The following is an 18,257-nucleotide window of genomic DNA, read 5'->3' as shown; positions in this document are numbered from 1 at the left end:
TTGTCTGCAGGGTTTCACACCACGTATCAATCTAGCATGTTACATCATTCCAAGTCGTAGCATTTTTATTAGCATCCTTGAGATCAATGCAGGTGTACATATTGTACACACCATTCTGGCATTACTGCAGTTTTATGATTTATGCTTGTGTTTTTCTCTCCTAGAAGTACTCTCATATACAGTTCTCATGCAGCACAACATTAGGAGGAGGGCCTCACCCACTTTTATTATGCTGAGTGCCAAAATGTGGCCTGAGATGACTTCAATGTTAAAAACTATTGACAGTGACCGAGCACAATACAACCAAACTTTATGAGTTTCCTAAATGAACATACATCAACTCAAGAGAAAAATACAGATGTGCCAGCAACTTTCTCCAGGCTCGATTTTTTTTTTTTTCAGTTAGCTTGGACTATTGGCTAACTGGTTCAATATTAATCTTAAGTTTTCATTACACTGTGGAGAAAGACTGAAAATGTAATATGATCTGTAAGAGGGCAACCTATTTTGAAATCATCCTGTCCTTCAGTATTAGAATTGTACACATTAATGAGTTTAATGAGTTAATGAGTATTTTCCTCTTCTGTCCAAGTTTCCTTTTAACTCTGCAGTACAAGCAGCAGACTGCAATACCTTTAAAGTGAGTTCATATTGATTGTCACTTGTGTTATCAGTGATTCAGGGACTGATTATACTGCTTTGGTGCAGTACTTCCACCTTAGAAAATTGATGTAATGTATCTTTAACATACAGTATATCTGTCTGCCTTTGTCGTCTGTATAGTATATAGATGTGGCCACTGGCTGTGAAAATTATCAACTTTAATACATCCATGGTGGAAATTCACATACTTGGATCCATTATTCAATAGATGTAAAAGTCTATATGTGTATTTTCCTTATGTCTTTGTCCATTTTTTACTTCGATGAAGAAACAGAAGTACAGAAACGTTAGTCTGTTTTCACTATTAAAGTCTGCAGATACAACAATTAATCATGCTATTTATCTAAACTTTCATAGCACGTTGCTGCTTTAGAGTAATTTGAAATAGAGAATGACTAGTGCTGAATTCTGTATTTATTTAGTTACATATTTCTTATAGTAACAACTTGCCATATTGAATTTTAACACATACTGGACCTTACCTTTAGTAGTTTATACCTTTATTATCTGGAGCTGATTTCTAAACATTTTTTCACTCAGTATGCACCGGTATTGTTGTGGTTGTATTGTTATACATAAGAAGTCAAGGCCAGCTTCATGCTTCAGTTTGATTTTATTGAGGAAAGGTACAGTACTTTGCTTTATAGAGCTGCACTGACAAAGAAAGTAAATACAGATCAATTGTATCAATTACAATACAGTAGATCACAAAGAGAAGGCATCATTCTTTGTTAAACCTCACATTATAGGACACATAGTAGCCATTGTTGTACATGTAGAGCTTCTGATCTGTGGGATTGTAGTCCAGGTTGGAGTATTTATCCTGGAACTTCTGAAAGTGGATGCTGAGATGCTTCTCCTCCCTGGTCTTGGTGTTGAACGCATAGTAGATCTCCTCTGTGTTCACATCCACGGACCTGGTGAGGTACATGACTCCACAGGCCATGAAAGCATTCCCAGCCAACTGCTTATATGCACCGGTGTTCCACTCATCCTCAATGCCGAAAGATTTCTCATCTATCTTAGCAAGGACAATTTTACCCTTGCTCTCCTCTGAGGCATATATTACCCACAATCCAGTTTCATCAGCTGCAAAGTCCAAGTTCTGATTGTCTGAGTAACTGTATGAGAACTTTTGGCTTGCAGCCGGGATCACTCTGTAGTCATACTTGGAGCTGGTCAGATTGAGTTTGGTCATACTGAAAGGTGTGTTGATCTGGTAATAAATGGTGTTACCATGAACAATGTAATTGTTACCAGTACCTCTCCACCCTCCTGGTATGTCATGCTGTTTGAATGCAGACCTTTGAATCAGGTTTTCATAGTTAGAGTACAAATAGAAGTTATGCACTGAGGGGCTGCTGTATGCACCATAGAAGTACATTGATTCATAGCCTCGAACAGGTTTGGAGTCTTTTCCCCAGCCCCCATACTGAAAACCTGCATTCAAATGAGCGTTCAGCTGGACAACGATGGGTTTGCTGATGCTCATGATTCCTGTGTGATTGCAGTTGCCTGGAAAGAAAGGAAAAATGTTTCACATTGCTTGGCAATCTCTGATTTTTAAACTTTTATCCACAGTCCTCTGCCAAGTTGACTTACCAATATCTGGTTTGATGAACTCTTGTTCCTTCTGGCACTCCTCCAGCTTCTTCTGCAGTTTGGCAAATTCAATGCGGATCACTTCCAGGTTGCTCTTGTCATAAGTCTCCAGTTGGTTCACAATGAGGGTCATGTTGCGGATCTAGGATCAAAAACATAAATTAAATTGAGATGTAATGTTCTGACAATGAGGGAAACCGTGCTATATGCGAGTACTTTTCGAAAATGTCTCTTTCACCTCAGTGTACAGACTGTCAAACATGGGCGAGGAGGAGTTGAGGGAGTCTTTGAGCTGAGACACCAGAACCTCAAACTCTCTTAGCTCAATCCTGAGCAGCTCAAAGTCCAGTTTGATGTAACTGTCAGGACTACTCTCCAGCATGGCCACTCTGAAAGTTAGCTTCTTCAGTTCTTCCAAATACACGTCCAACTTAGCCTCATAGCTCACCATCTACAAGAGTTAGGTGAAACAAATACACAGATCAATGTGACGATCTTCTATCACAGTGTATGAATGCCGTGGAACGGTTTAGTCTTGATAGGTCTTATTGTACCTTGTTCATTTGAATTTCCACTTCCAGGATCAGATCCTTGCTCACTTGCTGCATGTGCTCTACCCGGTCGGCAGGGAAGGTGGTGTCAGGCAGGTACACATGACAAACACACTGACCTGACTCATCCATTGATGCAGTCACACTGCCAGATTCCCAGTCCTCCACTGGCTGAAAAATGTTTCAAAAATATTTACTACCATAAAGGGATTGTGATAATGAGCAATCCGTCTCCATGTTTTTAATAATAGAAATTAAGAGTCACCTACCATCCAGGCCAAAGCAGGACTGAGGGCTGGTAGGAGAAGCAGCAGAATCTGCACCATCGTGTCTCGGTTTAACTCTCAAGTGTCTCCTAGATGGCTCAGTCAGAGGTGTTTTAAAGACAAGTATTATCAGATCATCATAGACACCCTCTCTCTTCCCAAAGTTTTTATCTGAGCTCAACACAAGAACAGATGTTCATTCACAAGTAGTCCTTGTTTGCTCACAAACAGGACTCTACCGCGACGTCAGGTTTGATCTGAACATAGGGTGTGGATGAGAAAAATGACATATGTGGTGATTTCTGACACCACCTTGTTATGTTTATGGCCTGTTCACTCAGTCTAGCAAGTGTTTTATGACAGGAGGAAGACAATCTGGCAGGCACATTGTATGACATTCTTTTCATTTCAGTCAAACAAACCAATTTTAATTATTATTAATCAGCCGTAATAGAGTATACTTATTTGTGTAGTCATTGTGTTTTGAGTGAAGGAATCAAATTGCATCTTCATATTGCTTCCTGATGCACAGGGTTCATTGTGTAAGCTTGTGCATGTGCCAGTGCTTTTTAACAGTGCGGTTCATAAGGAGGACATATTGGGCCACAAGGGAACAACTTTAAAAATGAAATGCTGACTCAACACCAAGGGAATCACATTATGCAGGACCACTTTTTCACTTCAGCAGCAAATTGAATGAATAAAGCATCCGCACACTCAAATCTGTGCAAGAATCTTTTTAATTAGCAAGCTTTCGGTCATTGGTTCATGTACCACATCTTGAAGGAGGTTTCTGACTGAAAGCTCACTAATTGAAAAGATTCTTACACAGGTTTGAGAGTGGGGATGTTCTTTTCATTCAGTGTGATATTTTTAGCTCCAGCACCTTTGCTTAGTCTGATAACGGGTGAGCAGTGTATGTTTCTCTATTTTTGATTTCACCTCAGCAGCAGCAATGAACGAGAAGATAAAAATGTTAAGAGAAAAGTTTTCAAGTGTGGCAGTTATAAACAAAAAAATGTAAAACTGAACTATTGATATGGAAACTATTGAAATATGTAAAAAAATTGAACATAGAATAAAAACCCTGCCATGGTTTCCTTTAAATGAAAAGAATATGATTTCTATGTGACCAAAAGGTAGTGAAAATTGTTTTGTAGGTGTTCTTTGACTTTGTCCTATTATTGCACCTGTATCTCCCTCTAAATCTACAGCTACATAAGGACGGGTGACAAATTAAAGGAAAAAGAATAAGAGTGAAGCAACATAACAAATGCAGGTGCAAGGGCCTACTGAATTGTTTAATGAGTATGAAAATGATGTGAGTCGTATTCTATGGCCTTCACAGTCACAGTCAGTTTCAAACCAAACTGGATCTTTATGGGAGATTTTGGACCAACGTGTTAGACAGCGCTCTCCACCACCATCATCAAAACTCCACATAAGTAAATATCTTTCATTCCTGTGTTCATTGCTCCAGTAGAGTTTAAAGACTGTTTCTTTTGTTTTTTCCCCTTTAATTTGTCACTGCTTCTCCTGTTGGGTCTTATCACAGACCCTATGAAGGTTTTACACGATTACTTTTGCAGACAAGTAAAGAACTTCAGACAATGCACATCCAGGACTACAATGGAAATAAGACTTAAACTCACGTACATTAAACTAAAAGAATGCACAGCACAACCCTTTAATTAAAAATGTAAGTGCAGTTTTCCCCTTCCCATGTTACATTGCCATTTCACCTACTGAATTATGATTTATTGATTTAATATATGATGAATAGTGAGGTAGGAAATATTAAAAAGTGTATTAAGGAAGTGTTACACTGTAAGTTTGGATTTTATTGTGTTTTATTGTTTTAAAAAAAAGCAGAACAAAAGTACAACTGTTGCCACTATAAAACTTTAGAGCTGCTATAAACTAAAGGCACTGATAGAGCAAAAATCAAGATACATCTCTTTATTGATACAATATTTTTTATCAAGTATGAATGTATACGCCTACAGTGCTCATCTTTTAGCGGAACTAAATCCCTCATTTGGAATAGATGTTTAAGGAAATCATTTGTAACTAGAGAAACAGAGCTTTATCATTCCAATATAAATCAGAATATAGCTCTATGTCTACTTTTCCATTGTCAGAAACTATTACACATGCAAGTTAACCATTATGGAACAAAATAAGCAAAGTGAATAGTACAACAATCCTGGCACTTCAGACTCTACTTCACTTTAATGCATTTCAGGCAGTAGAAATTGTGGGTGAAGGGAGTGAAGTGAATTGAGTCATTTTATCAATACTCTCATTTGTAATAATTAAAAAATAATACACTCTATTCATGAGAACTTGCACAAGACGACACCTGAGATTTTTTAAATGCATGAGATCATTTATTAGCAAATCAAGCAGAAGAAAGATACATGTTTTGCTACATGAACTACAAAAAAAAAGTGAGGCACAATGATTGCTTCATTCATAACATGTGATACTTTAGTAAATCACAGATCAAATTAGGACAGAAGAAATGATGGTGTCATGGTAGCTTTAGTTGTGTGATTAAACCACAGATGGTAATTAACATAGTAGCCATCATTGTACATGTAGAGCTTCTGATCAGTAGGATTGTAGTCCAGGTTGGAATACTTATCCTGGAACCTCTCAAAGGGAATACTGACGTAGCTCTCTTGTTTGGTTTTGGTGTCAAACTTGTAAAATATTTCTTCAGTTAGGATATCAACTGTCTTGACTGCATACAGAACGCCACACACCATGAAGGCATTGCTCACTCCTGGTTTATAGATACTAGTCTGCCACTCCTCCTCAACCCCAAAAGCCTGCTCATTTATTTTAGCTATGACCATCCGGCCACTGGACTCATCTGTAGCATAGGTCACCCATAGACCGGATTCATCAGCAGAAAAGTCAAAGTTCTGATTCGGGGAGTTACTGTAGGAGAATCTGGCGCTAGCCCTAGGAATCACCCTGGACTCATAATTCATGCTGGTGAAATTCAATTTGGCCAACCCAAACGGATTGTTGATCTGATAATACAGAATGTTGTCACGGATGATGAAATTGTTCCCTGTGCCCCTCCAACTGCTATGTAAGTTGTGATGCTGGAAGTGGTTTCTCAAAATTAAATTCTTGTAGTTAGTGTAAAACCTAATGTCAACAATGGAGCCACTAGTATACCCAGAGTACCAGTACATGGACTCTCTGTCAGGAATAGGCTTTGAATCTTTCCCCCAGCCTCCATATTTGTAGTCAGAATTCAGATGGGCATTTAGTTGACTCACAATGGGCTTGCTGACCTTGATGATACCTGTGTGTGCACAAGACCCTGCAGAAAGAGAGGAAAAATTAGTTAAATGAGTCCAAAGACGGTGTAGAACTAACTTAGTGTGGATTAGCTTACCGATGTTGGGGTTGAAGAGCTCCTGGTGGCGCCTCTCGCACTCCTCCAGTTGCAGCTGCACCTTGATGTACTCCCGGCGCGTCACCAGAACCTTGTTCTTGTCATAGGTCTTCTCCAGCTCGGTCAGGGTCCCCACCATGGCTGTGATCTGAAAGTAAACATACACACGGTTCGCCAATTGATCAACACAAGTCAACAAGCCATCAAGTCTGCAGTTCTGCAGGACTTACCTGTACACGTAGAGACTCGAAGATAGTGGTGGAGCCTTCAATTGAAAGCTGCAGCTCTTTAATCAAGGCCTCCACTTGTTTAATCTCTACCTTCATATCATTTATGTCGGCGTCATTGTAGGCATTGGTGTTATTCTCCATTTTTTCAATTTCCACTGTCAATTTTATAATCTTTTCTGCATATGATGTCAGCTTTGTCTCATAAGCTTCCAGCTGAAATCAAGTACAGAAAAAAATCAGTTTACATTCTTTTTGGTTTGTCTGAAGTAACTTAACATCACATGAATACCTTGCCCATCTCCAGCTCCAGTTTGTGGGAGATCTCCCCAGCTGTCTGCTCTACCACCACCAGATCTTTTATAGGAAAGGTAAAACTGGGCAGGAAGGCATCACAGGTACACCTACCCCCCCCACTTCCACCTCCTGTCCCATTCCTCACGCTCCTTTCACTCCACAGGCCTACACGCTGAGAAAGGATGACATGAAGAGAGATCAGCTTACCTCTAATGTAGGTAAAGCCTCAAGAATAAAGATGAATAAGATGATCTAAGTCATGCCATACATACCCCCCAGGCCACTGTGGAGCTCAGCAGTGCTAAGAAATACAGAGCACTGATCATTCTGGTGCAGTCAGATTGGTTATGATTGATAGCTGGACCTTCAGGGCTTATATAGCCTGTTTCAACATCTTGCAGGATGTTCCACCTGTCCTTGATAGCCAAGGCACATGTCATGAAATAACAGTTACTGTTATCTTCAGCAAACAGAAGTTACAACTCTAGTGTTTGGGTGTGCACCAAAATTCAAAGAATCAATGATGGGTGGATCTACCATCTGACAGAGTTCCCAAGTGTTATAAAATGTTTTTTCTCTGTGGATAATCACTGAATGAACGATGACTGACTGAAAGACGAATGTCCTGCTGAATTAATGAATTTCTGAATATAATGTGCACAGTTATTTAAAATTAGAAACAAGATAATACAAATGATACTGTCTCTCTTCAATCATTATTTATTAACTGTGTAACAAAGTAGCTAAAGGTGTCCAAACGACCAAAAGAATCATAAAGATTATATAACATTATTCAGTTCACTTGACAGTTTGTGTAGGAGTCTTTGAGTCTTTCGCCACACGTTTCTTAGTTTTCTTTTTCTTCACTTTCTTGGTTTTGGCTTTAACCTCTGGCTGCTTGGCATTAAGTGCAGGCCTGGACCTGGTCAGGTGGTTAGCAGTGGGGCTGAGCTTGCTATGGCCCATCTCTGGATCAGAGCGTACACCCTGTGCAGAGATGGACTTGCCTGGGGCCGAGCGAGGGGAGTCATCCAGCAGGTTGGGTTGGGAGTAGGAGCGCATAGCTGGGGAACTGGTGGGACGGTAAGGCGTGGTGCCTCCTATCATGGGCAGGTGGACATGCTCATTGCTCAGGTTAGAGACAGAATAGCGACTGCTGTTGGACATGACGATGTGATGCCAAGAACTGAGAGGGGTGGCAGAGAAGTGCTGTGGGCCACTTGAGTCCTCTTTGGCACCTCCTGGAGATATGACCATAGAGCTGCGTGGTGTGACTGCCTCCACAGCGCTCTGGAAAGTCTTGAGGATACGGTCACTCTTTTGCTTTTCTTTCTTCTGTCGGGACTCAACCTTCCGCAGTTGGCGGCGGTGATCCCTCATCATCTGTTTCCTCGTATCTGCCAGTCCCCTGCACAGAAACATCAGATAACCCTATGAACCTCTTAGACTGCTTTATGGAGCCAAAATGTAAGACTGCATCCAATTTATTACACGCCTCTCTCTGTGCCAAACATAAACATCACTATTTTACGACGTTGTTTTTGAAAGCATCATTCAAGGTGAGAAGCTGGACAAATTCACAGCTAAAACACACTTGGTTCAACTCCAATGGTCATCAGTCAAACGGCCATGAAGCCACAATTGTAAAGTGCACAGTAACGTCATTACTAAATGTTTTCCAACAAAAAACACATCACAAGCTCACGTTGTGAAGCACCCATCTGTGAGTATAATCAAATACAGTATGACACATGCTCACCTGTAGTCTACCATTCCTGTCCTGTCGCGATCAAGTCTCTGAATCAGCTCCTCAATGTGGTATCGATCCAAAGGAATGCTTGATTGCTGTCAAGTTTTCACACAACAAAAGGAAGGAAACAGCCAGAGTCAGATTACAACGTTTCTAATTTGCATGTAATGCATCATTGAATCTCTGGTCTCTTACAGTTTGCTTTAAATGATTCAGTATTCAACTCAAAGAGAGCTCATTGTGGGTGATTTCATAGTGTTCTGTCACTGAAATTTATAAGTGCTGTGCTTCCTATAAATGTCACTGACACTTCAATGAATCAACATTCATTCATCAGGAAACCTGCACTGCCTTCCTGAAGTCAGCAACAGGGACTCGCATGGTGCCATCTTTGTCAATGTTTCGAAAGAAATCCCACAGGCGTAGTTTACGTTGATCCAGATAATCCTTCAAAAACATTGTGAGACAATAGTGAAATAAATACAGAACCAGACTATGAATGATTATAAATTGCACAGTAATTTGATTTAAATGTGAGGAAAATACTTGTTAAACATTACACATGAATATGAGATTATATTTTTCATTAACTGGAAAGTGGTGGAATGTAACTGTTCATTACAAATTTTTAGGACTATTTATTTTTATTAGGTGACCAAACAGACCTGGATGACTTTCATCGGATCAATGCGTTTTGGTGGCTTCTTAGCGATAAATCCTCCCACCCCTCCATACTGTACATCCAGACTGGGATGCTCCAGACACGTCACCTCCAGCAGATGCACAAAGTTCTCATTTACAAGCACATTCTGTTCAGATAAAAAGGTAAAAAAATGATACATTCAGTCTTCTTCATTTCATAGTTAAGATATGATGAAAAATGAAATAATACTATCTTTTCTTGATCAATATGAACACAAAGTTGAAATTATTAACAGCTAATATGAGTGGTTTCAACTGTGATCAAAATGGCATGACGATGATGGTGTTACACTCACACATATGTTGATCTCCTCAAGGGCAGTTTTAGGTGTGTTCTTCACCACATTAACCAGGGCCAGTGCTCCCTCTACCGTTAAAGAGTTGTAAGCAAGCTACAGGCACGTATGACACAAACATTACTTCACACATCACCTCACAATGTGTCTGTTGTTGGCTGAATGCAACCTCATTTACCCACCAGTAGAACTCGGAGAGTGTCATTGGCCTCAAGACCCTTGCACAGCATGCCGATGCCCTCGTTGGTCACGCGGTTGTTGTTGAGGTTGAGGTGCACCAGAGAGTTGTTGAATTTTAGGGCCTCTCCCATAGCCAGAGCACCCTCATTCCCAAAACCATTCCATGATAAGTCAAGGTGCTTTAACATCATATTCACCTAAATATGGAGAAGATGTTGATCATGGTGATCAAATGTTGTTTAGCAAGTCATTGATCAATGATCAGCCATACCTTTAATCCAGCACAAAAAGCAACAGCCCCTTTCATTCTAAGATGATTCCAACTAAGATCCAGTACCTCTAGACCTTCATTGTTGGCTGTACAAATGGAAGGTAAAATTAGTGAAAAAGAAATGGATCTTGTGTCCACTACTGTGGCCATTTTTCTTAGTATGGCACCACACTTTTACCGTACCCAACAGCTGTCCCAAATGCTCTCCTCCTCTTCCACAAAACTCATTATGGCTCAGGTCTAGTTGTTTTATTCTGGAATTGGTCTAAATGTAAACATATTAGCAACAAAAAATAGCAAAAATAACCAAATAACCATTACATAATTATATAAAACATAACAATAACTTACCGATAAAGCATCTGCAAAATATTTAGCATCATCATCAGTAAATCCATTTCCTGTTGGAGAAATAGTACTTGTTTGAATATACAAAATAAGCTTGATAATAAATAATAGCAATCCTATTATTGCTGCTGTTAAATTTACTGATTGTTGAAAAATCTGTCTTTTTTGTCTTTCCCCCTCCCCCTTGTCAGAGCACAGGAAAAGCACCGTGAGCCATGAGATTCGCTGTTTTGATTATGGACTGTGGGTTCTTGAAACTGTATCCGTCTACCTCGGTATCAGTACATCACCTTACAGCCAGTACAGCTTTGTAATATATATATGCACATTACCTGAAAGTTTCATAGATTTTACTGAAATGCTGTCAAGCAACATTTTAGCAACATGCTCAGCTCCTGCAGACTGCAGGTGGTTGTTGGACAAGTCCTGAAAGAAAAAACAGAGAAATGCAGGTATGCAGAATCCTCCACAGTAAAAGTCAAGTAAACTGTCTCCTAAAAAGCACTTTTGCTACCTCTAGTGGTAAATTAGCAGTGCTACATACCAGATGCTGAATGGTGAAATTAGCCCTCAACATCTCCACAAGGTATTTGGCTCCCTCAGCTTGAATGTAATTGTCTGCCAGTTCCAGTGTGTTGATATGCATATCACTCTAAACACAATACAAACACACAAAGAGCTCATCAGAAATGTTCTATTTTAAAAAGTCACATTCAGTAACATACTTGCATTTCAAAACTCACCACCAAAGCAATGGCTAGTGCCTTGCACCCCAAAGGTCCCAGCCCATGGTGGCTGAGTGTCATGGTGGGAGAGTCAAGGTTTCGTATGAAGTAGGAGATTGGCACCACACCCACCAACTTGCAGGCTTGCAGGTACACTTCAGCTATAGACATTTCCTTGTTGCTCTCGTCTTTTTCTGGAAATGAGTAAGAATGTGAGTCCTACTATATCAGCCTTTGCCTGTAGATAAAGTAATGAACATATTTTTTACAGGAACACTCAAAACAAGCCATTTAATTGCATTGCTTTTAGAAACTGGGAAAGGTTTTATATCAATATCATGAATTAACAGTATGTATATGTATGTATGTGTACATGAATTACAGCTTTACAATCAGATTAGAAAAAAATGACTTATTATATTGTTTTTTTAACCTGAGAACTGCAGGAATTAATCCAAGAATGATTTCATTTACTTACCATCCAACTCCAAGTCTGTGTCAAACTCATCCTCAGAGCCTCGATACAGTGTCGGAGATGGACAATCATCATCTTTTAAACAGAGGGACTCAAAAGACAGTGTCGACATGGCTGTCTGCTGTTAGAGCCTATGTTCTGTTTGAAAACATCTTCAGTTTGTTCATTCAGCGTCTGGTTTGTGTGAGCTTAGTGCTGTGAAATGAAATGCCTCTACTGCCCAGCAGGTAATTCTACCTTTCAGGTAGCATGTCATGTGTAGTGCTGGGGATAATTTATTCATTAGTGTGGTTACATTCTAGTGTTTAGTACATCCAAGCATATTATATAGAATTGATAAATGGTAACATTTGGAGTACAGGTTCCCTGCACCATGCCAGGAAAGCAAGTACTGTACATTTAATATTTTTCTTTTTTCTTAGAATTTTTTTTTTTAGTATTGTCATATTCAAAAGCCAAAACACATGCACAAAGGAGACAACACCAGAGACACTTTAGTAGTGTCCCCTGACCGTCCAAAAAAACACCACCAACTTCAGAACGCGCATGCGCTTATCTGAGTAGGGCAGCATGATTGGCATCCTGTTGTTTTATGGGCTCTACCCATTATCACGGTATCTGTCCAGTCGACCCTCAGGTAAATCTTCCAGCAACATTGCAAAGGTGTCCGTATTTGAAAGTATCGTTGCCGGCTTCGTTGAATAAAAACTATGTGTGCATCTCCCCTGACTGGGCGGCTGTCCGGAGCTAATGGTTGCTAACGTGACGTTTAGTTTGCCGCTGACTGAGCAGTTTGTAATAACGTGTTGGCGCCAGCGATATGTTGGTGACTTCAACTTGTTTTTCCATCACAAGCTCAATGTGACACATTTTCCGGTATGAGCTTCTGCTATTTTCTCTGTGGTGAAAATGGGAGCGCAGAGCAAATTATGTTTTGTTCTGCTGTTTTGCTAGTTATAGCTCATGGCAGTGTCGGTTGGCTTGCACCTGTTATTGAGCGGACGCCCCCCCCCCCGTGACGTCAGAACGTCACCATGTGTGAATGTTTTGCTGTGCAGTTCAAGTCAGTCAGATATTTTTATATGTGGCATTCACACACTTATTGTCATTATTTTGGCAATGTTAATGACAGAAACTACAAAGCTCTGTATGTTTGAACCTTCAACAAATGCATTGCTGTTCTCTTACACTAAGCTTGTCTTGCAGATGCCTCAAAGAAGGGTCTCCCTCCTGCAGTGGTTAATGGCACGGCAGTGTGGGATGCTGGTGCTGTCACAAGCAGGAGGTTCACCCAGTCTCAGACTACCCCACTGGGCCAGCAGCTTGGCCCAAGCAGTGGGTCGAAGGGAGAAACGAAAGAAAGGATGAAAGAGCAAAGTCCAGTAAAGCAAGACGATACGAGGCCTGACACAGACAAAGAACAGTTGATGGCTGTCCTGCAGGGAGAAACAAAGAATGAGGCAAAGATGAGTCAGGTGCAATCTGCAGTGAAGTTGGAAGAAACAGAGATACAAGAGGCACAGCGACAGGACAAAGTGGAAACTCTTAAGAAAGAGGACACAGAAATAGACCATGATAGGTTCTATAATAAGCAAAACACAGAGGATGGAACTAATGTTGCAAGTGAGGACATTAGTCTAGAGCTAGCACTTGGGGCACAGTTAGAGTCCCTGCAAACAGAAGACAGCATACAGGCAACAACTTGTCCAGTGCAGGAAAAAACAGAGATACAAAGCACTGAAGAGTCAGTAACTCCAGCTGAGGAGAGTGTTCAATACATCACCTATCCAGTAACTCCAGCTGAAGAGAGTGTTCAATACATCACCTATCCAGTAACTCCAGTTGAGGAGAGTGTTCAATACACCACCTATCCAGTAACTCCAGCTGAGGAGAGCGTTCAGTACACCACCTATCCAGTAAGTCCAACTATGGACAGTGTTCAATACATCACCTATCCAGTAACTCCAGTTGTGGAGAGTGTTCAATACGCCACCTATCCAGTAACTCCAGCTGAGGAGAGTGTTCAGTACACCATCTATCCAGTGGAGGAACAAATACAGATACAAAGCTTGGAAGAATCAGTAACCCCAGCTGAGCCCAGTGTACAAGAAACAACCCCTTTAGTACAGGAACAAATACAGATACCAGGGGCTGAAGAGTTTGTGTCTGAAGCTGAAACTGTAGTCAAAGTAACTGAATGCTGGGATGAATATTTAGCTGACAATGATGGGGCACCTAGTTCTGACCTGGTGTTTACCTCCCTTCTTGCAAACACTGAAAACCTTACATTTAGCGGGCAACACGATACACAAACTGGCTGGCACTTTCCTGCAGGACCGGGCCTAGCAGACGAAGTGCAGTGCCCGCTGTGGCAATTTCCTGCTGTGAGCTATTATCCTCCAGCTGAGCTGACAATGCCCTTTGAAGGTGAGAGTCTGATATCTCCCTTTACTTTCATTACATGCTCATTTTTGTTTTTATCAACTGTAGTAATTCTGCTGTAGTTAGATTCGTCCACACTCTTCAGTAGCTTAGTATCCAGTGGTTAATTTGCACAGACTTGTTTGTGTGTGCTTGTCTTCCAACCAGTAATGTGGAGAGTATGGGAGGAGATGGATGAGAGTGCCACTGAAGCAAGTCCTGCCCTGATACCCTTCCCATCCACAAAGGCCTCGATGGACTTCACTGTCATGTCCTACAACATCCTGGCTCAAGACCTGCTGGAGGCCAACCAGGATCTGTACACACACTGCCCCCTGGAGGTGCTGGACTGGAGCTACCGCTGCAGCCTTCTCTTAAAGGAAATTGAGAAATGGGCACCAGATGTGAGTCAAATGACGACTGATTCAAAGTAAACTATAAATGTAGAAATTAATTCTAATCTTTAGGATTCCACTAATGAGTTGTTTGTGTGCTTTGTGTAGATTCTGTGTCTCCAAGAGGTTCAGGAAAACCACTATCATGAACAACTGTATCCAGTCCTGACTCAGATGGGTAGGTCATCTGAGACAAAACAGTCCTGTTGGAGGATGTTATGACAAAGACATCAAATAAATTGTCTTCCTGTTGTTGCCCCAGGCTACACCTGTGTGTACAAGCGGCGTACAGGCACCAAGACAGATGGCTGTGCTACTTGCTATCGCAGCAGTCTCTTTTCTGAGGTATCAGTCATCCCGCTGGAGTTCTTCAGGCCTGATGTGGAGCTCCTGAACCGGCACAATGTGGGCATTGTTTTGCTGCTTCGGCCAGTGGTCCCCCAGGGGTCACAGGTCAAGGTGACGGGCCCACTTCTCTGTGTGGCCAACACACACCTGCTCTTCAACCCCAGGAGGGGTGACGTAAAGCTGGCTCAGCTAGCTATGATGATGGCAGAAGTCCACCGTGTGGTCAAGTCCTGCAAGGCTAAAGGCGAACACTGTAATGTTATACTGTGTGGGGACTTTAACTCTGTCCCCCACATGCCTCTGTACCAGTTCATCACCACCGGTGAGCTCTACTACCAGGGTCTACCAGCATGGATGGTGAGACTGACACTACAAAGGATAACTGACTATAATCAATACCTGGCATGTTAGCTGGAAAATATCTAGCTGCTCCCACATGATTGTGTGTGGACTTGTTTGAAATAGATACATTTGGCTCAGGATTTCTGCAATGATGCAGTGACCTCTGTAACCATGTATGTATTTATCAATATCCAACAGATATCAGGTCAAGAGGATTTGTCATACAAGGCCAATTGCCACAGACTGTTTGCTCCTCTGTGGCCCAGCTGTCTGGGAATCAGTGACAACTGCCAGTACACTACAGTCGAAGAGATGAATGAGAGTCAGAGTCAGGTATTAGGTCAGTGTTTGAAGTTGGAGCATGTTTTGTACATACTGTCATTTTTGCAATCTAGATCCAAGGTGTAAATTTCAGATTTGTGTTTCAGTTCCTCTCTCACACTTCCTGTCTTAATATTTGTTCGTCTCGTGTAGGGACACGTCAGTACAGCCATGACTTCATGCTGTGGCTGCGCTACTGTCCAGATGCATATGTCCGTCCGCCTGACTTGCAGCAGATCCCAGGCGTGACTGACAACACACCAGGTAGCAGAAAGCACAACACAGTCATCAGCTTTCCTCCTATTTATGGAACCAGATTTCTACACAGAAATGGTTTGAATCTCTGAATTTTCTTTGTTATTGTGTGCAGATGCTTCAATGAGAAACCAGCCTTTTGTTAGAAGGTCAGTTGATATGTCATTTGAAGGTTTCTGCTTCTTATTGTCAGACATTGCATGCACAGATGAATAGAATCTGATGGTAATTCAGTGTCACAGCAGCAAACTGAGAGACCATAAACAATAAATGTTAAAGCCACTATAATTAACAAATAGGAATTCTTTATTATCTCAGTCTAATCATTCATGTCACCTTATGATGTACAATACAGGAATGCATATAGAAAGGTGGAGAAAAAAAGCAGGTTAGTGGAAATCAGATGTGATAGCAGTGATTGAGTTTGTGTGTCACAGGTTCGGACACACCATCAGTCACCGGTTAGACCTGGAGTCGGTCTATAAACACACTCTCCCAGGCTCTGGTAACTCAGAAGTCACGACTCTGCACTCTGAAGTAGGAGCTACTGTCGACTACATCTTCTATTCCCCAAAACGCATCTCACCCTCTGATCAAAGAGGTAAAAAACGGGACAGTATGTTTAACATTTTACAGCTCTGAATTAATCATTTGCTTCTGTAAATAACTAATGTGGGGATTTTTCTCTTTCTTTTCCTTAGCTGGTGGCGACTTCGTGAATAAAGGTCTGAAGTTGATTAGTTGTCTCTCCCTCCTATCAGAGGACGTCTTATGGTCAATGAAAGGCCTTCCCAACCACATATTCCCATCTGACCATCTCAGTCTTCTGGCCAAATTCCAGCTGGACCTGAATGCTGCATGAGAGAAAAGACTGCGGGTGAACTGAATGAGATGGACGTGAGAGGATAAGCATGTTTCTGTTCAAATGATTCGGTTCTTGCTCTGTACACATTTGGTTTTTGTTTTGGTTAGTATGGATACCATTATTTGCGGTTCAATCCTGGCAACAGAGGATAATAGTTTTCTAACTAAATGGGACGTTCACATTTTTGTTCAAAAGAGCCAGGAAAATAACAAGCGCCAATGTTCAACCCTGTTCCACATGGTTTGCATCGGATAAATGGTGCAGAACTATGACTACGATATGACAAATCTTATAATTGATGATGTAATAGTATTAAAGTCGAGGATTGACTCTTAGTGGTGTGATAATGCACTCACTTGTTTATTTTGCTGTTGACAGCTTCTGTCACATTTTAATTTTATTTTAAACCTAATTTTGAAATGAGAATTGCATTTCTCCGATTATGAGTCAGTTCTATTTTTTCAAAAATATACTGAATAAATATTTTGCATTAATTTGTGACTCTGTTGTGATTTTGCTCCTTACAGAAAGAACAAATCATATCTCTGGGCTTTAAAAAGTAATTTATAGTTCTTTCCTGGATTCATGATGTAGCAAGCTAAGTGCATCTGTTAGCATTAAAGCCTGCAGTTTGTGTCTGGCTCCCTGTGTGTATCCCGCCTGCTCCTGTGCTGAGATTGTGACCTGAATGTTGGCTCTCTGCCCCTCCCATCCCACTGCACTTAGGCACTCAGTCAGGGAGAAGATGTCTCTGCGTGCGTGTGGGTGTGTGCGTGTGTCTGGTTGATGCATGAATGAATAATTCATTTAGATAGTTGAGTGTTCATGCATGATGGGCTTAGTAAGAGAGCTTTGTGTTATGTGTGGGCTATAGAATGTCTGCGAAGGTGATTCCCAACAGTAGGATGTCTGTCACCCATTGTCAGTGGGCCCTTCAGTGAGTTGTTTTAATGTGTTTTCAATATAATACAGTCAGATGCGAGTTAAAAACTTTTAATATATCAAGGAATCAGGTTGTGTGCATTTATTCCCCCTGTGGCATCGAATGTATGCAAGTAAAGGAAGTGGGTCAGTAGGTTTCTCTCCAAATAGGACATGCCTTCTGTTTCTATCTTACAAACACTAGTAGACAAAGTGTTTGACATCTGGAATCCACTGGAAGGGAGGATAGGGAGTTTGTTTATCTTTCTCATGACTCTTCTATCTTCATAATTCACCAAGGTAACTGCCATAACATTAACAAACACTTATTCTAAGGAGCTCACTTTCACAAATGACACCACTATCTCCTTCAACTGCTGTATTGCAGTACTAAGATCACAGTATTCTTACTGTACCTGACATACAGCCCATATGTGACCTGCAGCTCATTGCTAACTGGTATCATTGAATGCAGCAGCCATTAAGCTTTATTAGCTGATTGCTGTGCTATGAAGTGGACTTTGGTGGACTTTAATCCATTAAACAGTAAACTGATCATGAGAGCAGCACACTATCGCTTTTATTTATATGGCTGTGGCAAATCCTGGTAACGCTTCAACA

The 18,257-nt window shown here is 41.0% G+C and overlaps 4 protein-coding genes across 6 annotated transcripts; 1 reads left to right on the top strand and 3 right to left on the bottom strand.

Moving 5' to 3' along the window:
* Positions 1-1,321: 1,321 nt before the first annotated feature.
* Positions 1,322-3,159, bottom strand: LOC122998797 (olfactomedin-4-like). The gene is made up of 5 exons (XM_044375806.1): positions 3,086-3,159; positions 2,820-2,987; positions 2,504-2,716; positions 2,266-2,407; positions 1,322-2,178 (listed from the first exon to the last, which is right to left on the bottom strand). Exons 1-5 carry the CDS (start codon positions 3,140-3,142, stop codon positions 1,385-1,387), a joined length of 1,374 nt encoding a protein of 457 aa, XP_044231741.1. The 5' UTR covers positions 3,143-3,159; the 3' UTR covers positions 1,322-1,384.
* A 2,201-nt stretch (positions 3,160-5,360) lies between these two features.
* Positions 5,361-7,637, bottom strand: LOC122998425 (olfactomedin-4-like). Its single transcript, XM_044375322.1, has 5 exons — positions 7,294-7,637; positions 7,017-7,193; positions 6,728-6,940; positions 6,498-6,645; positions 5,361-6,422 (listed from the first exon to the last, which is right to left on the bottom strand). The coding sequence occupies exons 1-5, from the start codon at positions 7,459-7,461 to the stop codon at positions 5,593-5,595; spliced, it is 1,536 nt and encodes a 511-aa protein (XP_044231257.1). The 5' UTR covers positions 7,462-7,637; the 3' UTR covers positions 5,361-5,592.
* Positions 7,638-7,725: 88 nt separating this feature from the next.
* On the bottom strand, positions 7,726-11,891 carry LOC122998424 (leucine-rich repeat-containing protein 74A). 2 transcript variants are annotated; one of them, XM_044375320.1, is made up of 13 exons: positions 11,772-11,891; positions 11,312-11,487; positions 11,113-11,220; positions 10,901-10,994; positions 10,572-10,621; positions 10,404-10,485; positions 10,221-10,306; positions 9,952-10,146; positions 9,770-9,865; positions 9,437-9,580; positions 9,114-9,218; positions 8,781-8,866; positions 7,726-8,429 (listed from the first exon to the last, which is right to left on the bottom strand). In XM_044375320.1, the coding sequence occupies exons 1-13, from the start codon at positions 11,878-11,880 to the stop codon at positions 7,820-7,822; spliced, it is 1,941 nt and encodes a 646-aa protein (XP_044231255.1). In that variant the 5' UTR covers positions 11,881-11,891; the 3' UTR covers positions 7,726-7,819. The 2 variants fall into 2 exon arrangements, with proteins under 2 accessions (XP_044231255.1, XP_044231256.1); XM_044375321.1 differs by lacking the exons at positions 10,221-10,306; positions 10,404-10,485.
* Positions 11,892-12,243: 352 nt separating this feature from the next.
* Positions 12,244-17,209, top strand: angel1 (angel homolog 1 (Drosophila)). Of its 2 annotated transcripts, none has more exons than XM_044375319.1 (10): positions 12,244-12,405; positions 12,975-14,195; positions 14,358-14,593; positions 14,693-14,762; positions 14,847-15,289; positions 15,473-15,614; positions 15,749-15,859; positions 15,966-15,999; positions 16,288-16,451; positions 16,552-17,209. In XM_044375319.1, exons 1-10 carry the CDS (start codon positions 12,339-12,341, stop codon positions 16,710-16,712), a joined length of 2,649 nt encoding a protein of 882 aa, XP_044231254.1. In that variant the 5' UTR covers positions 12,244-12,338; the 3' UTR covers positions 16,713-17,209. The 2 variants fall into 2 exon arrangements, with proteins under 2 accessions (XP_044231254.1, XP_044231252.1); XM_044375317.1 differs by lacking the exon at positions 12,244-12,405 and adding an exon at positions 12,423-12,831.
* The last annotated feature ends 1,048 nt before the right edge of the window (positions 17,210-18,257 follow it).

Source organism: Thunnus albacares, chromosome 15 (assembly GCF_914725855.1).
Source record: "Thunnus albacares chromosome 15, fThuAlb1.1, whole genome shotgun sequence".
NCBI classification, from domain to species: Eukaryota; Metazoa; Chordata; class Actinopteri; order Scombriformes; family Scombridae; genus Thunnus; species Thunnus albacares.
The sequence above is the reverse complement of the archived record's forward strand: the minus strand, read 5'-3'. Positions and strand labels throughout refer to the sequence as shown.

Bases quoted from the DNA above. Each gene is read 5' to 3' on its own strand.
- LOC122998425 (XM_044375322.1), bottom strand. From the start codon at position 7,461: ATGACATGTGCCTTGGCTATCAAGGACAGGTGGAACATCCTGCAAGAT. The intron at 7,194-7,293 runs GTATGTATGGCA...ATCCTTTCTCAG, and splicing joins GCTCCACAGTGGCCTGGGGG to CGTGTAGGCCTGTGGAGTGA. The intron at 6,646-6,727 runs GTAAGTCCTGCA...GTTTACTTTCAG, and splicing joins TCGAGTCTCTACGTGTACAG to ATCACAGCCATGGTGGGGAC.
- LOC122998797 (XM_044375806.1), bottom strand. From the start codon at position 3,142: ATGGTGCAGATTCTGCTGCTTCTCCTACCAGCCCTCAGTCCTGCTTTG. The intron at 2,988-3,085 runs GTAGGTGACTCT...AACATTTTTCAG, and splicing joins GTCCTGCTTTGGCCTGGATG to CCAGTGGAGGACTGGGAATC. The intron at 2,408-2,503 runs GTGAAAGAGACA...TTTTGATCCTAG, and splicing joins TTGACAGTCTGTACACTGAG to ATCCGCAACATGACCCTCAT.
- angel1 (XM_044375317.1), top strand. From the start codon at position 12,732: ATGGCAGTGTCGGTTGGCTTGCACCTGTTATTGAGCGGACGCCCCCCC. The intron at 14,196-14,357 runs GTGAGAGTCTGA...TCTTCCAACCAG, and splicing joins GCTGACAATGCCCTTTGAAG to TAATGTGGAGAGTATGGGAG. The intron at 14,763-14,846 runs GTAGGTCATCTG...TTGTTGCCCCAG, and splicing joins TCCAGTCCTGACTCAGATGG to GCTACACCTGTGTGTACAAG.
- LOC122998424 (XM_044375320.1), bottom strand. From the start codon at position 11,880: ATGTCGACACTGTCTTTTGAGTCCCTCTGTTTAAAAGATGATGATTGT. The intron at 10,486-10,571 runs GTAAGTTATTGT...GTTTACATTTAG, and splicing joins ATTTTGCAGATGCTTTATCG to ACCAATTCCAGAATAAAACA. The intron at 9,866-9,951 runs GTGGGTAAATGA...ACGTGCCTGTAG, and splicing joins ACACTCTCCGAGTTCTACTG to CTTGCTTACAACTCTTTAAC.